General features: G+C 50.5%; 1 protein-coding gene across 7 annotated transcripts in view; it reads left to right on the top strand.

Annotated features, from left to right (window-relative positions):
• Positions 1 to 17203, top strand: part of PACSIN2 (protein kinase C and casein kinase substrate in neurons 2) — a 135326-nt gene that overhangs the window by 102323 nt on the left and 15800 nt on the right. For all 7 annotated transcript variants that reach the window (XM_041756615.1, XM_041756619.1, XM_041756618.1 and 4 more), the window contains exons 3-5: positions 11627 to 11783; positions 13915 to 14150; positions 15442 to 15597. In XM_041756615.1, coding sequence (XP_041612549.1) covers positions 11627 to 11783; positions 13915 to 14150; positions 15442 to 15597 — 549 coding nt within the window. The remainder of the gene's footprint in view (positions 1 to 11626; positions 11784 to 13914; positions 14151 to 15441; positions 15598 to 17203) is intronic.

The following is a 17203-nucleotide window of genomic DNA, read 5'->3' on the forward strand; positions in this document are numbered from 1 at the left end:
GTGGTGTGTGTATGTGTGTAGTGTGGAGGGGGTTAGTAACAGAAATCATGAAGGTAGAACCAGGGATTCAGATGCAGGGGACTCAGGAGAGGTGGGATACTGTGAAAGCAGCAGTTTGGAGAGGGGATGGTCATGGAAGGAAGGGGGTGCTATTCCCACTTTTCCAGTCTTGGCAATGTCTCCACCGGGTAATTTGGCTTTGTTCCCCAGGGGTTCACCCTGTTTCAGATAACTAACTGTCCTGCCTCCTTTCACCATTAGAGGAGTTTCTACCAAAAGCTGCCAGTCTTCAGTGAACCCTTACTTATAGACCCGGGGAGACCATCTCCCTTGCCAGGTCAGCGGCTGCTCTTGTGGCAATGAGTGCCGTGCATCCAGCGCCTACCTGTATCGAGAGGGAGAATCAAAGAGTTGTGACTTGGGCACTCGGCATCTGTGTTGTCAAGCTGTTTCCTGGGCACTTGGCTGAAGGACGAGTGTGTGGGAGTGTCCAGAGACCATGAGCTTTGAGGGTGGAGTAATAGGGGTGATGGCTTGTAGGTAGGTGTGCGCTATGACATGGACAAGTCCTTGGGTGCCGCTGGGCCTTGTTGACATCTGAGCAATATGTGCTGAGCACAGTGAACCCAGTGGACCACTCTAAAGGAGTTGTTCAGTTCTAAGATAACTTTGTTTCAACACCTTCTTCCTTTGCACTTTGTGTTTTGCTTTTGGAGTTAGATCTGCAAACTGAACTGGGATTTCTGAGTTCCTTTTTTTATTTGAATGTTTAAAGATCGATGATGATCTTTGAAGTTGCTGAAGTCTTTGTGCTTTAGAACTGTCATGTAGCACAGGGCGCCTTTGCTGGGTGAGGAGCCTCATTTTCTTCACCCTCCTGCTTGATGAGGACAGTTCCAGGATCAGATGGCAGGGCCGGTTAGCATTTTGAGTGAGAGTTGAACATAGGAGCTGGGAACCAGAGTGAGGCAGGGGGGCAGTGGCAGGCCTGGTGCTGGGTCACATTCAGCCAGAGCACAGATCAGCCTCCCGGGTGGCCAATGAATGGCAGCAGAGGCAGGCCAGCAAGGGATTGGGTCTGTGACCCTCTCGGAGCCCTGCCAGGTAAAGAGCATTATCCCGTCTTGAGGACGGCGAGCCCGGTGAGGTTAGGGTTAGTCCGGGTGTGGGGGGGGGTGGACACCAAGATGGGAGCTCCTGAGTCCTCTGTTCCAGTGCTAGGCCGGTTGGGATCCCAGAGGGTGAGTGAGCTAGAAGGCAGAGGGAGAACAGAAGGAGGGAGTGAATGGAATCCTATAGAAACAAGGACCGCCACAGCGCAGTTGGAAAGCCAGGCAGAGAGTTGATGGTTTTCCAGAGATACTCCTTACTCCCCTGTGCTTTCAAGCACACAGCAGATTTCACAACCCTAACATCCATAGGGACCTCACTGGGGAAGGAGGGCTCAGAGTAGGGGGGTTGGGAGAAGCTGAGTGAGGAGGCCCCGTGCCGGCACCTTGGGTCTGCACTGCCAGTGTGCGTGGAATAAGGTGTCTGCCATGCACCCTGCCAGGAACGTGGCTGGGGATGTGGTGGCACTGCAAAGCCCAGGTGGCACTGCCTGGGACACGGGCAGACTGGGGATAAACTGCCTCGCATCCTGGATTTGACTGAAAGCCTCGTCAGCATAAGTGAGGCAGCTGTGGGGCTCTTTCCAGATTGGCAGAAGCATTAGTGATCTGCTCATTCGTCACCCTGGAGTTCCTCTGTGATGGTGCTCCAAGAGCCGGTTCTTAGCTTTTGTGAGGAGAGCCGGAATGACTCACTGGATTAAGAACTTGGTAAATAAAGGATCATGAGTTAATTCATTGCCCATGCCTCTAGCTGAGGATTTAGCAATCCCCAGGCCCTTCCTCTATACCTGGAGCCGGAATTCCCACTCCCAGCACTGTGCAGGCATTGAGAGGTATTACAGGGTCCCCTCTATGTGCCTGGCATGGAGGAGGGGGAAGAATGAAGCCACAGTCCTTGCCCTCAGAGCCCATTGTTAGCACATTTGGGCATGCAACAGCAGATGTCCGTGGAAGAGGAACAAGGGATGGGCTGAGCCGAGGGGAAGGCTTACCGAGGGGGTGGCATCTTGTATAGCTCATGCTCTGTGGACCTCATATCCTGCCCCAAGCCTTCAGAAAGCAGCCTTGCCTCCCCCCCAGAGTTCCCTTCTGCTCTTACCACAAGCATCATTTCCTTCAGACAGTCCTGACCACCCAGAGTGTTCCTTTCAGAACTGGTAACTGTCTGTAATTGGGTTATTTATCTGACCATAAGTTCCAGGAAGGTAGGGACCACAGCAGTTTGTTCACCACTATATCCCTCGTCCCCCACTTAGTCCTTGGCACACAATTAGGTGTTCAGTACACACTGGTGTGTGGCAGGAGGGTGGTGCTAGGCTCTCAAAAATTGAGTTATGAGGGCTTGAGGGGGCAGCCAGCCGGCTGGGTGCATTGACAAACTCTTCAATTAGAGATCCTGGAATTACAAAGGGCCCCTGGAAATCATCTACCCCTGTCTCCCCACTGCATTTTGTCTCCCAATGGACAAAATGTAGAAATGGCCAGGTCTGGTCAAATGACGCCTGAGCCAGGGTAAGAGCACGCCTGGCTGGGAAGAAACTCACGCTTTCCCAGTGCGTTCAGTCCTTACGAAACCAGTTCTACCTCCACCTTACAGCTGAAGGAATGGAAACATGGGGAGGGAGACCCACACAAGGTCATTTATTTGGGGGCAGGGCCAGATGTTTGCCTCTCCCTCCTGAGGGGTGCCTTCATCAGAGAGGGCCGGGGGCTAAGGGACTCAAGGCAGGTAACAGAAGCTCATTCAGCCATTTCCCATGCCATCTGCAGGACTGTAATTAAGGAATCTCAGAAGGGTCATCTTTCATCCTTGTCTCTCAGAAAAGCTGGTTGAAAATATCCTGGAGCCGCTCCATGTATTTTATCAGCTTTAGGTAAAACACTGGACTCTGACTCTGTGGACTTGAGGGAGGGAGGGACACCACCAAGGCTTTTCTTTCTGTCCAGTCAGCTTGGCACAGCTGGCTCACCCTTGAACGTGCCTCTCCACAGTGTAGAAGGAGCAGTTGTGGTGCTTGGGCCTTAAGGGTCACAGGTTAAAGGGCATGAGCCTTGTGTGGGTGAAATCAAGGTCATCTTAGTGGTCTTAGTAGTTTACAGGTTTGGGGTTCCTCCCATGAGCGTTGGCGGCACACAGTGGAATCAGAAGCAGGGCCAGTACATTACTTTTCAGTCTTGAACTGTGTCTGTGGCCTTCCCTGGGATCCGTGTGGCTGGTTGGAAGCACACTCATCACCTGATGTCTACCTGTTAAGTCTTGGCTTTACTCTCTCTGTTCTCAGCCTGAGGAAGATTCTAGAAGGTGGGCTCTGCCTCTTTCTGGCTGCATGATTGTGGGTGACTTTGCCTCTTTAAGCCTTGGTTTCCTTTTCTGTAGAATGGAAACACTAATAGTACCCACTGCCAAGGATTGTCACAGGATTAAATGAGGTGACACATGCAGAGGTGTTAGCATGCTTCCTTGCAGTATAATAGAGCATACACATGCTCTATTATGATGCTCCGTATGATGAGAAACAGTGTGTGATGCCAGAGGCTTGCAGCCCAGCTGGGGCAGGGGGGGTAAGATGAACAACTGTGACCCATGTGGGACAAGCTGTGGCTGCAGGCCATGGGGACAGTGTGTGGGAAGGCCCTCGTGGCCCCCAAGTGGACCAGCAAGCAGGAGCCAGTGGTGGGGAATTGGTCCCGACTGTCTGCAAGTGCAGGTGATGCAGGCGCTCCCTCTTGGTGGTCTGGCAGGAACAGCTGTTATCACGGAGGCCTCCATGGGGAAGACAAGCTGAGCCTTAATAGAGAACTGCATCTGGGGCAGGTAGGATGGGACTCCACACCTACATCCTTCGTCGTCTCTCTCCCTGCCCTGGACGCTAGTCCCTTCCCTTTGCTAGAGATAGGGCTTGTGTGAGCGCAGGCTCTTGTGGACCTTATAGCCTTGCTTTGTGTGTAGGTATTTTTAATTCTCATCGAAGACATCATGCTCCCTGTCATTCTGTTTCTTTTTCTCCACTGTTGGGGAGGTCTGTGCAGGTCGTGGTGTCTACACCTAGCCCTGCATGTCTCGCTGCTTCCCTCCACATCACCGTGCATGCCACGTTCATGCCTGCCATGTGTTCTCCAGGGAGAAGACTCCTGTGTGCCCTCAGCCCAAGAGAACATTTCTGTGGGATGTGACTCAGGAAGAGAATTGCTGGGTCCTCATAGGGCATGTGTATGCTTAATGACTTAATTACTGCCTGGTTATTTTTAGGACCACCCCAGTCTGTTTTTCACCAGTATGTACAGTAAGGGTCCTGTGTGCCCCCCTCTGTCCCACACTTGGTGTTTCCCATCCTCGAGTCCGCCAGTCTGTAGGGATGAAGAGCCTTGCAATCATCATATTCCCCCATCACATGAGGCTGAGCCCCTTGCTGCTGTGAGCCCCATAGATTTACTTCTTTCTGAAGTTGCCCTAATCATACCCTTTGCCCAGCTTCCCTCAGGGCCTGTCTTTTTCACGGAGATATGTAGGACCTCCCTGGGATATTCCAGTTTAGCCTCTTGTCAATTTTGACATAGCAAATGAGGAAATAGGGTTTGCACCCTGTTAACTTTGTCCATGATGTAGGTTTCTGAACAGGAATCCTTAATTTTTGATGTAATAAAATTTATTTATACACATAGGCACACGTCTGTATAAGTATTTGTACAGCTTTGACTTTGGAAATTTTGTTTAAGGATCCTGCCTGGCCCTAAGTCACACAGATAGTCACCTGCGTTGTCTTCTAGTCATTTATCGGTCCTGCCTTACATTTTTATTGAGTGCCAGCCACGTGGCAGAGCCGGTGGGAGGCAGTGTAGAAAGAGCAGTGGATGAGGAAGACAAAGGTCCACACTCTCTTAGGGCAAAGAGTTGGATAGTATTTGGGCTTGATGTCCTGTGTGCTGCAGGCTCTGGTCCGCAGTACAGCTTGGGATGGCGGGAAGGAAGGCTGTCTGCGGGCATGGACCCAGGGGCTGGCTAGGGAGGGCAGAGTTTCTGGGGCACAGACTGCCCGTCCTCACTGCGTTGTGCATTCAGTCAGCAGTGAGCCAGCCAGGCCTTCACTGGTGTTCCTGGAGGGTCCAGATTCCATTGGGGTTGTTGGTGATGTTGAGATGAGCCACGGGCAAGAAGAAGCCAAGGCAGCACAGGGGTGGAAGAGTGTGAGCTTTGGGGCAGCCCTGCTTGATTCCATTTTCATTTGAGTCACTGGTTTCACTCTGAGACTGAGATTGTAATCGGGTGATTTGTCACTGTGACGGGTCTGATGGTCAACAACCAAAGAGGAGAGTACAAAGAATAACCTGGGGGGCCAACCAGTGGGAGGCTCAGAGGGGCTGTAGGTCTGCGTTCACTTTCCCCGTCTCCCACCTGGGATCCTCAGAGGTCTCATTGGGCTGCTTCCAAATCCTCCAGGCTTCCTGTTGCCTTTGGCCACTGTGTTCCACAGAAGGGAGTTGGCCAAGATAGGTAGTCTCTAAAGTGAGAGAGGCAGGCCTTCTCTGGAGTCCTAGTGAAAGGCGGTTCTAGGCTGTTTACACCTAGAGGATAAATGAGGAACTGGTGTGACCCGTTTGAGCAGTCCCTCTCAGCACCCCTGTAATTGTAATCCTGCTGGGTTTTAGACAGAGTCCCCTGTCTCCCTTCTTTTTTTTTCCCCCTGTCTCCCTTCTTTTTTTTTTTTCCCCATCTCCCTTCTGATACCCCATTATGCAGATGCTCTGCAAAAAGATTGCTGCAACTCTTAGCGCCAGACTCGTCTTAGCTGACTAAATCCAAGGTGTGCCTGACACTGGATTCTCAGTGCCTGGGGTAGAGGAAAACCAGAGGAATGACTGGAGCCAGACTTTGAGACAGGGAGAGGTAGGAAGCCATGAGGAGGGCAAGCTGCTAGGGGGCTCTAGGGCCCTGGGCTGGGGAATTGTGGGTGGAGAGAGGATAGCGTGATTTCTCGGGAGGACAGCAGGGCATTAGTGGTTGGGAGGAGTGTGTGCCGCCCCTCCCCACCCAGGAAGATGGGGGCAGAAGAGTGGCTTCTGATAAACCCCAGAAAGATGGTGGTTCTGCTCTTTCCCAAGCCCAGCCTGTACTAACTACAGCCCCCGAGGTGCCTGAGCACTGGCACCCTGCTACCTCTGTCCTCCCACCTGCCACCTGGAGGACAGAGTGGTCCCTTCTCCTGTCTTCCCACTCTGTCCCCACTGCTATGGCCCCAGCCTGAGGAGGCTACTCTCGCACCTTCCCCCAGGAGCTTCACCCTCCTGAACCCCTCCAGTCCGCAGACATGGCACTCTTCAGAATGACCACCTGACCCTCGAGATTTCTCATCATCCAACACCTGCATCCCAGCTGCACCCCCCCTTCCCCCATCTAAATCGCTGGTGATCCTCTTGCATTCTGTGTTCCATGTTCCGTGCCTCACAGACATCACGCCTGAGTCTCCGTGCTGGTATATCTTGTCATCAACACTGTTTTCTTCCTGGACACCTTTCTCTTTCCTCACCTTTAACCTGGCCAGCTTCCTTCTTGTCCTTGAAAATTCAGCTTGGATGTTGCCTCCAGCGTACCTTCCCCACCTCTCACTCCTTCCTGCCTCTGGCCAGGCAGTCCCTGAGGCAGAGGAGGCTGTCCCAGCCTTGCACCCGGGCCTATGTATGGTGAGCATCTGTCTTTAGTATCTTGGTACCTGAGGGAGTGAGCCTGAATTTTGAGGAAGTTAGGAACATAGATGGCTTCAGACCTAGTTTTTAAAATGGGCATTTTGTGAATAAATCAGTTAATAATAAGGTTTGGAAGAAATCTTGTTTATTTTTAAAATTTCTACGTCAAGTTATTTGCCATTTGGCCATCTGAAAACAAACTCGTGTTTTCAAAAGCAAGAAACTTTTAAATTACAAAACTGATAAAACAGAAATAGCTAACCATGTATGTCCTCACTTTAACATATCAGTTTGTACGTATTTGAAACTTAACTTTCCTTGCTTTTAAAAAAACCAGTCAAAAAAAACCAGTCATCATTATACCTCAATTTTTAAAATGTATTTTAAAAAAGAGAGAGAACACACTCCACCAAAGTAGACATATGGGTGACAGACAAGAACAAGAAAAGACGCTCAGCATCATTAGACATTAGGAAAGTGCAAATTAAAATCACAATGAGATCATCGCTACATACTAAAGTGCCAAAAATCTTAAAAAAAAAAAAAAACAAAACCCAACCTGCCACAGTACCAAGTGCTAGTGAGAATGCAGAACAGTTGGAGCTCTCGTACGTTGCAGTAAGGAATGCAAAATATACAGCCACGTGGGGTGACAGTTTGGTGATTTCTCATAAAGCTAGACATATACTTACTGAATAACAATTCCACTCCTAAGTATTTACCCAAGAGAAATGAAGGCCTATGTCCACACAAAGACCTGTCAGTGAATGTTCACAGCTTCTTTATAATTGCCCCACGCTGAAAACAACCCCCATGTCCTTTCAACAGGATGAAAAGGCAAACAAGTCTATGGTGTATCCATACAATGGAATATCTCTTAGCAATTAAAATTAACATAGCATAAACAGTAACATGGATCAGCCTCAAAAGCCAGACCACATACTGTGTGATTGCCTTTATCTTGGACAGCTCGTCAAAGGGTGCTGGGGACGAAGAATCACCTGTCCCCTTCAAAGTCCCTTTAGCTGGACTAAAAATCAAATTGACATGAGACAGATTAACAGGAGAAAATAAAATTTAATTTGTATATATGGGGAATCCACACAGACATGGCATATTCCAAAGACAGGCAAAATGAGGTACATATACCTGAGCTACTTCTCCTAGGCTGAGGAGAAGTGGATAGGGGCCTGGGACTTCAGAGAGAAGGAATGTGATTCACAGGAAGGTGAAAAATATGAGTAAATGTTTAGAAAACAAATGATTGCTGGGCCACTCAGAAGCGGTGGGACACAGAGGACTTTGATCAGATAGGCCTTGCTGGGTTCCTCCTATCCATCAAGCCTAGTTGGTGGTATAATGTAGGTATCGATGATGGTAGCTCTCTTCCTGGAGCAGATCCTCTCTCTAAATTCTTTGTGAGCAGTTGTGGGGGAGGTAGAGAGCTTTTCCTGAATCTGCTGGGGGGTATGATTACTTTTTGACTCAGAATAATCTTCATGTCAAAGTGGCCTGTTTTGCGGCAGCCTGCCCATAGCCCCCAAACACAGACCAAATCAGTGTTTTCCAGGGCTGTGTGGGGCAGAGATTGACTGCGGGAGGGCACAGGGAACGTGGTGGGGAGATGGAAGTTTCCGTACTTGGATATGGTGATGGCTATACACCGCACACGTTCATCTGAACTCACCTAAGCGTAGACTTGGGAAGGGTGAATATTACCGGTTGTAGATTCTATTTCATGTTTCATTATATTTCACTGTAGAGAAACAGCTGTCCATAGTTCTGCTCTTAGGACAATCTCCAGTGCCTCGCTCAGGGGAGCAGGAAGGCCACACTGCTCTGTCACTGGGCAGTTTATGGAGATGAAATAGTGATACCTGGCATATGTCCCTACGCGAGGACTAAAAGGTTGGCAGTTCCATGCCCACATGGAGCCTTTTCCCCCAGCAAAGGCCGGCAGAGCAGACATTGCTAGAGTGTCATAAACACTCCCTTCTCCCCTTGGCCTCAGCAGTGGTCACAGTGCCAGCATTTATTTATTATCTTTTTTCAATTTTATAATCTTTTATTATCAATAACAACAGCTGCTTTAACGTCTTTGTCAGGCAGCTGTTAAAGGGTGGGTGGGAGGACACCCTTAACCCTAACAAGGAAAACTCAAGCCTTTACGTATAAGCAAAATTAGAGCTCTTTTAAATGTCCAAAGCTATTAATTAGTTTAATTGAGGCATTAAACTAATTCTGAAAAAAAAAAAACTAATTCTGAATTAACATATTTGAATAACCAAGAACTAAAATGTTCAAATCTTTTCTAGTACAAAAAAATTAAATTTGCTTTAGTTATAAAAGAACTCTCTCAATATACACAAACTATATACTTCAGACATTCACAAAAATGTGAGCGGAAGGTTTATCAAAAGACATTTAATACAATTAGTTTTCAACAACACCTTGATCCACATCTACAAAGATATCCAGCCCAATTCAACCCCCCTCCAAACCCCACCCCCCACAGAAAAGCACATACTTACCAGAATTTTTAGCAAGTATGGTTTGGGAATTTGTTTTGTTTAAAAAAAGGCCCCCAGGGCAAGTTATTTACAGTTTAATTTCCACTGTCAGCTGATCTGGACCTTGACCGGGATCGGGACCTGGACCTCTGGCGATCCACAGATGCTGGAGACTTAGATCTACTTGAAGAACCACGTTTCTGGCTCTTCTCAGACAGTGCCAGCATTTAAACCTAAACTCATGCTTCGGCAAACATCCTGCCTGTATTCCTTGCTGCTTCTCAGATTTTAAGAGTTGTCCTTTAAATATGAACGGCAGCCAAGGTACATGCTGATGGGTCGAACTGATGCGTGTCTTCTTAGGAGGTAGCCTTTTCTTTTCCCTAAATCTTTTTACAAGGGTTTTGAAAAGCAGAGAAGTGGCAGGTTGCCAGAGAGCCAACACACTATGATCTTGATTACCAGTGTGGATATTGTTGTTGACAGTGATATGAAAGCCACCTCTGCCAACTCTCAAGTCCAAATGGAGCTGTGATGAGCTGAGCTCCTCTTGCTACCAGCTCAGCAACAGAGTTGCGTTTTTTTGGTTACTTTTTTTCATCCTGTTGTAAATTTCAAAATGACAGCAAAGCCCTGTTTTAAGGGAAGTGAGCTTGCGGTGTCACTTCCAGCTGATTGTGAAATGCTTGCTTTTAGAGGTGCCTGGGTGGCTCAGTGGGTTAAGCCACCAACTCTTGATTTTGGCTCAGGTCATGATCCCAGGGTCATGAAATTGAGCCCGTGTTGTCAGGTTCTACGTTCAGTGGGGTGTCTTCTTGAGAGATTCTGTCTCCCCCTGCCTCTACCCCCTGCTCATGTTTTCTCTCTCTCTCTGTCTCAAAAATAAATAAAAATCTTAAAAAGAAAGAAAGAAATGCTTGCTTTTGCTTTGCTAAGAAAGGGGCAACCGAAGGGTAAAGTTGAAAGCTGTATGTTTTGGTGAGTAGCAGCAGCCTGGCCATGCTCCGGGCCAGAACAACAACTGATGTGGGCTCCCAGAGCTATTCGTGAACCTCAGCGTTGCCTGCTGGACAACGCTGCCCAGGCCGCCACACTTCCAGGGGTCCTTACTGATCCCATGGAAGCAGGGTTCTCTCTGACCTCCGGGACAGCCCTTCCTGAAGGGGCCAGAGCCCCTTCTCCCCCATTGCCCATCTCCCTGGGGGCCCATGTGTTCTGTCTCTCCGCGAGGTCTTCACTAACCACCACTGCCTTTACCTGGAGAATTTAGCTCAGTTGAATTCATTTAGAAATGGTAAGATTGATGAAAGTTGATTAAGATTTTTGAAGACAAGGAAGAAAGGATTGTAATATAACAGATCATTTTTTGCCACATTTCCTTCCAGTCCTCCAATGTCCAAATTAGCCACTAATATTTTGTCAATTATTCTCTTGTATTTGATAATTTAGATGAGCTGATCTCTTTTCAAGTGTGAAAGTAGTCAAAACTCACCATAACCCTCATCAAAGCAGATAAGAGTCTGAGCTTTGCTATCAAGACTGCCCTACCTGGAGCCTTTTGAAACATTGCATTCAGCAGCAGCCCAGCCACTGCTGCTGCAGGATCAGGGGAACTGTGTCATTCTCTAAGCCTTGGTGTTCTCCTGTTCAAATGGGGACAGTTATTCCTACTTGTTAAGGCAGGGCAATATTTGGAGGTAAGACACCTGCTGTGGTGCCTGGCACATAGTGGGTGCTCAGTAGTGGGAAATAGTATTTATTGCTCTAATCGATAAGTGAAAATAATCCAGCATGGGAAGACATTAAAGCAGAAGGTACTTCAAACATATTTCTATCTATTTATATAATGATGATCACAAAAGACCTTTAGCCAATTCTGTAATATTAATTATAACATAATTTTAATTTGAGTTACTGAATTCTTTTTCTTCCTTTCTTTTTTTCCCTAAATCTCTCTAGTCAGACATCACTTACTCTGGGTAGCCGTCCCTGGCCCCTCACTCTGCAAGAGATGCCCTTCTGGGCACCCTCAGCCCCTCACTTCCCTCTGTCAGAGCCCTTCCTGTGCTGGTCTATCTCCTTCACTGACCCACAGGTCAGAGCGCGGACACCAGCCATGTAGTTATTGAGAAGTTTCAAATCACTGTTTTTAAAAATATTCCTGCTAGTGGAATCTTAGCTTATCATCAAATGATGCAGGATGCCTTCTGAGTGGGGCGGGGGGTGTGGGGGGATGGATGAGCACCCAGGAGCCCAGCTGGCATGGAGGCTGTTTGTACAGCCGAGCGGGGCCCAGCCTCACAGTGTGGTTCTGTCTTCTAGGTTGGGAACTACAAGCGGACCGTGAAGCGGATAGACGATGGCCACCGCCTGTGCAGCGACCTTATGAACTGCCTGCACGAGCGGGCACGCATTGAGAAGGCCTACGCACAGCAGCTCACGGAGTGGGCGCGGCGCTGGAGGCAGCTCGTCGAGAAGGGTAGGGAGGCCACGGCACAGGGCGTCTCGACCTGGGTGCTCTGGGCAGCTCTCACAAGAACAGGGCAGCAGTGTGTCTCAGTTCTTGGGGCTGTGATTCATACAGGGGAGCAGTATGATGCCATCACCCAGCAGCACGGACTGTGTGGGCTTTCCTCCCCTGTGGCACATGGGGCTCCTCTCTGCAGGCAGCACCGGAGTCCCCCGTTGCGGCCCTTGTCATCCATGGAACATGCTATACTTGCCAGTTTAACTCAGAAGGGTTCCTTCAGGGCTCAGATTTGAGTAGCGCTGCTATCACATCAGAGGCCTTGCTGCTCCACACTGTGGGTTCCAACACGGAGAGTTGTTGATCTGTAAGCTTGGCTGTGTAGTGCATCAGGTGAGACTAGATGGTGACATCTGGCAGCATTTCTGATTTTGAATGGTTTTTTTTTCTTTCTTTCTTTTTTTTTTTATTCATAGAGACGTAGAGAGAGAGAGAGAGGCAGAGACACAGACAGAGGGAGAAGCAGGCACCATGCAGAGAGCCTGATGTGGGACTCGATCCAGGGTCTCCAGGATCACGCCCTGGGCTGCAGGCGGCACTAAACTGCTACGCCACTGGGGCTGCCCCTGATTTTGAATGTTAACGGGAATGAGTAGAGGTGTTGTACACGTTTTGCCCCCCACTCTCTCCCGAGCAAAACACACAGAAGATTCTGGAGCTTAGTAACAGAACGCTGCTCTGGCTATGGATTGTGCTCAGAATGCACTTCCCAGCGGTAGAGGGGCAGCTTGATGGATTACAGGGTTTCCTGGGACAGAAGCCGAGTAGCGGGACTTTCTCAGGGTGTGCTATGGGCCAGGCCCTTCTACCGTGATGACTGACCTCAGAGGATGGGGAAGCCAGGCCACTGGCCCTGCAGTCCTGGACGGGCGGGGCCTCAGGCAGCTGCTGCTGGGTCTGGACTAGCTGCTCATCTTTCCCCTGTTGAAGCAAGTCGTCTGTGGGGCTTAGCACAGTGCCTTGATGGAGTAGGTGTCCAGGAGTGAGACGGCCATGCCTGGGTATGGAGTAGCCAGGGAAGGGGCAGCTCCTGTGAACCATAACTGTTATTGTTTTATTTCTAACTCCTAGGGCCCAGCTGTTAGCACTGTCCTTTGTGTTTGTTAAGAACCTGAGGTTCACAAAGCCCCCTTGTCCCCCTCACCTGTGGACTCTGCCCCTGTGTCGCAGACCCAGCAGGAGAGGGAGCTGCTTGTTTTGTAGACACAAAGGATTAGAAGTTCAGGAGAGCTCGCCTTCCATGGTTCATGGTTCCTTCATGTCATTACCCAGCTTGAACAGTGACTGTCCCCTGGGAGAGCCTTGAGGTCAGGGCCTGGCTCTTCCCATCTTCATCCTCAGATTGTGTCATAGCCTCCTTCTCTCTCACCTGACCCCACGCTGCCCCACACCCTCAACAAGATGACAGGTCAAATGACGAGCTCCCTTCCTAAGCACAGTGTGCGGGGTGACCACTATCTAGAGATTTCCACCTGGCCAGAACAGGTTCCTGCCTCCAACTCCCCTTCCTCTCCCCAAGACAGGCCTTCCATTCTGCTGTGGAGACAGTCCTTTGCTTGATGGGGCAGCTCTCGAGTTCTTGCTCCAAGCCAGGCTCCAGGCTCCGCTCCTGTCCTGGGATTGAAAAGAGCAGTGCTGACCGCAGGGAAGGGAGAGGGTGGGCTCTGAGCTGCTGGGGAGAGAAGTCAGTCCACTGCAGAGGTGACTTCTTCTCCGGCCAGCCTTAAGCAAATTAAAACTTCCAAGAGGCAGAAATTCATGTTTTTAAAAAGTTTAGTGACTTTAGAAAAAGAAAATATGTATGTATAATCCCCCAGTTTCCCTAACAGAAGAATGGTTGAGTAGATCCAGCTTCAGTTCCTTATTCTTATTCATCCCAAGCTGAAAAAGGAACAGACACTGAGACACTTTCCAAAAAGGAAAGAACTGAAAAGAACCCTCCACCCTACCCCCACCCCTGCCCAGCCAGGCTGTCCTCTGGAATTCTGTCCTCACAACCAAGAGGTTAATGGGCAGAGTCCCCACACAGGGCCTGTCTGGGGGCCCTGGTGCCCCATAACCAGCAGCTTCTCTCCTGTGCCAGGGCCCCAGTATGGGACGTTGGAGAAGGCCTGGACGGCTCTCATGTCCGAGGCGGAGAGGGTGAGCGAGCTGCACCTAGAGGTGAAAGCCTCGCTGATGAACGAGGACTTCGAGAAGATCAAGAACTGGCAGAAGGAAGCCTTTCACAAGCAGATGATGGGAGGCTTCAAGGAGACCAAAGAAGCCGAGGACGGCTTTCGGAAGGCACAGAAGCCCTGGGCCAAGAAGCTGAAAGAGGTGCCTCCATCCTGCAGGCTGCTCCCTGCCTGGCCTGACCCTGTGTTTCTTGGCTAGTCCTGCCCTGATGCTTTGGGCCCAGGATCTAACAGGGGCAGAGATGGGGGTCCCCCCTGGACCAGAAGCCCCTGCTGGCTAACAGTGACCAATTCCAAGACACCGAAAATCCCTTTGGGCTGGTAGAAAGGATTGATTTAAAATTTTTCTTTCTTTTGTATATGTTTCCTCTGAAATTTGCAAATGATACTGATACTGGTTTTTCTAAAAGTAGCAGCTGAAGCCGCTGAGTCTTTCGCGGCTTTTGCTAGCTAGAGGCTCTTCTACAGGCACCCCCACCCTCAGCACAAAAGGGGCCCCCTTTCCCCGTCCTGTCCCCCACTGCCAAAGCTCCGCCAGCCCCTTTCTTGGGCGGACTTCCTGCTTCCTTCTGTCTCCGCCTGCTGGGTTTTCTCAGGAGCCGTACCACCTCCCTCCTCCTGAGAATCACCTGGAACAGACCTCTGTCTTTAGGTTGTAACAACGGGCTTTCCTTCTTTCTTCTGTGTCTTGGCTCTTGCCACATCTCCTTTATCTTGCTTCTTGTCCATGGCCTTGTGTAATGACAACCATGAGGCCATGGTTACAAAACTCCTCTTTCTAGATTGAACTTTGACTTTGGCTCAAGGAAAGAAGGATCTGTTAAATAAAGACACAGCTGTGTGTGTATGCACTTGTGTGCGTGTACATGTTCTAGCTGTGTGAGGTAGCCGTGGAACACGTGGCCTGTGACTCTGCCTCCCAACAGTACCCCCTCCTATTAGCTCTGGAACTTTGGAACGTCCTTTGTATTTGCCATTCCAGCTGCCTGCCATGCTCTTCCCACAGACAGCCACACCTCCTGCACATTCTTGCTCCGTGTCATCTTGGCTGGCTCTCTCCAGCTGCCTCAGCATGGCGCCCCACCTCTCATCCCTGCTTCCCTCTCCTTCTTGGCACTCATCACCCTCTTGTTCACTCTGTTCTTCAGCTAGCTCTTGTGGTTGCCTCCCTAGCTCAATGGAGAGCTCCCTGAAAGCCAGGGTCTTTGGTGCTGCACCCTGGTGCCCAGAATGGCACCTGACCCGAAGCAGGCACCCTGTCAGTATCTGTTGAGCATATTCCTCCCTTGTACCTAGTTGTAATTATACGACAGGCACAGCTTGTACCTGTTCCTTCCCTTCCTCGGGGTGTTGCAGGCAGAGTCTGTGAAACCTCTAATTAGGATCTCGAACTTGCAGACACGTTAACACTCAGGAGCTCATTCTCCATGCAGGTAGAGGCAGCAAAGAAGGCCTACCATGCAGCATGCAAAGAGGAGAAGTTGGCCACATCACGAGAAACCAATAGCAAAGCAGACCCATCCCTCAACCCTGAGCAGCTCAAGAAGTTGCAAGACAAAGTAGAAAAATGCAAGCAAGACGTTCTTAAGGTAAATGTGGCACATCTTTTTCCATGGTGAATGCACGAGCCTCGCCAGACACCTCTCTGGCCCGCAGTTAGCTTTGTTGCCACTTGGGGTGGAGAGATGGCACAGCAGTAAGACCTATTCCTGCCCTCAGGAGGCTCCCACGTGAGCGCCTTAGCTTCCCACAGCCCCCTTGCCCACTTCAGGATGGAGGACAGAACTGAGTGCTCGGCAAGCATGGCAACGGCCGATTCTTCCGCTCAGGGAAAGGTGGTGGGGTGGCCGGGGCTGCTGTGAGAGAAGTGGGAGGGACCAGCTTGTGCAGGACATGGAGGTGTGGATGTCAGCGGCAGGGGCCTGATGCAAGAGCTGACCCGGAGGGTTATGATGACCAAGTGGTCTTGCAAGGCGAGTGAACTAAGGAGCTTCAGGACACTGCTAACAGGGAGCCACTGAAAGAAGGTTCCAGAGCTCAGGGAGGGCAGAGGTGTGGAGGAGGACCACAGCTTAGAAGGGTTGCTCTGGTGGTGAGTGGAGGGAGTCCCATGAAGGTGGAGTGCCTGGGACGCCCAGCACACTGGCCACGGGGAGCTTGGAGAGGTCGGGGGAGCGGGCAGGTTTCCCCGCAGCCCCGGCAGTGAAGGCCCAGAGAGGTGGGTGGGGGCTGCGGGTGCTCAGCCAAGAGTCCGTGAACAGGCCCTGTGTGCAGCATCCTGGGTGCCCTTCTGCCTTTCTATGCAGTGTGGGGGGGTGAGGGGGGCCCTGCTGCCGTGGATTGGAGAGATCAAATGGGAGGATGCTATAAACTAGGGGGGACAGAGGGGGGCCTCTATGGACACAGGTAGTGATTCGACCTGGAAGGCCTGAGTCACAGGATGCAAACACTAGACAGATTCATATAATTGAAAAGTTCCCAGGAAGTGAAAATTGACGTGAGCAAGGCCTAGGCCACCACCTCTGCTGGGTGGAGAGGGGTACAGGGCTGGGGGCTGAGCTGTCTGGAGTCCTCCTTGCCGCAGTGCTGAGGGAGGAGAGATGCCAGCGTGCATTTGAGCAGAGAGGCCCAGAGAGGTGTGGGTGGAAGCTGCGGGTTGAGCCAGGTTGAGAAGGGCTGTGTCCCGGGAGCAAGATGTTGTTCTTCCCCCAGAAGGGGAAACGGGAGAGCCCTGAGCTGCTGTGTTAAACCCACCACCCTTTCAGCCTGGATGGACACCACTGAACCCAGGGAATTTAGGTGGTGGCATCTCTGTTGTGTGACTGAGGAAACAGTTCAGGGAGGCTTAGTTTTGTGCCACCTGGTAGTGAGTGAGGGAAGGCCCGACCCTCTCTCCCTGCTCCTCACTGCTGTCACTGGCATACAGGGGAGGGTGGTTGTGGGGACTGTCTACAGAAGAGTTCATCACTCAGAGCAAGCACCTGAGTCCCTTGGGGAGTGGCCCCGACTGCCCACACCTGGTTCTGGAACTGGGTCCAGTCCAGGAGGGGTTGCCAGGAGGCTGCTTCCACTGCGAGATCAGGTGAGGAGTCTGGGGCTACTCGCTGAATGGGGTGGGCACCTGGGCTCAAGGAAAATAAGGCTGGGACGATGCTCAGGGTTGCTGTTGCCACGTGTCCAGAACGGTGCCTGGAG

Source organism: Vulpes lagopus, chromosome 5 (assembly GCF_018345385.1).
Source record: "Vulpes lagopus strain Blue_001 chromosome 5, ASM1834538v1, whole genome shotgun sequence".
In the NCBI taxonomy this organism is placed as follows: Eukaryota; Metazoa; Chordata; class Mammalia; order Carnivora; family Canidae; genus Vulpes; species Vulpes lagopus.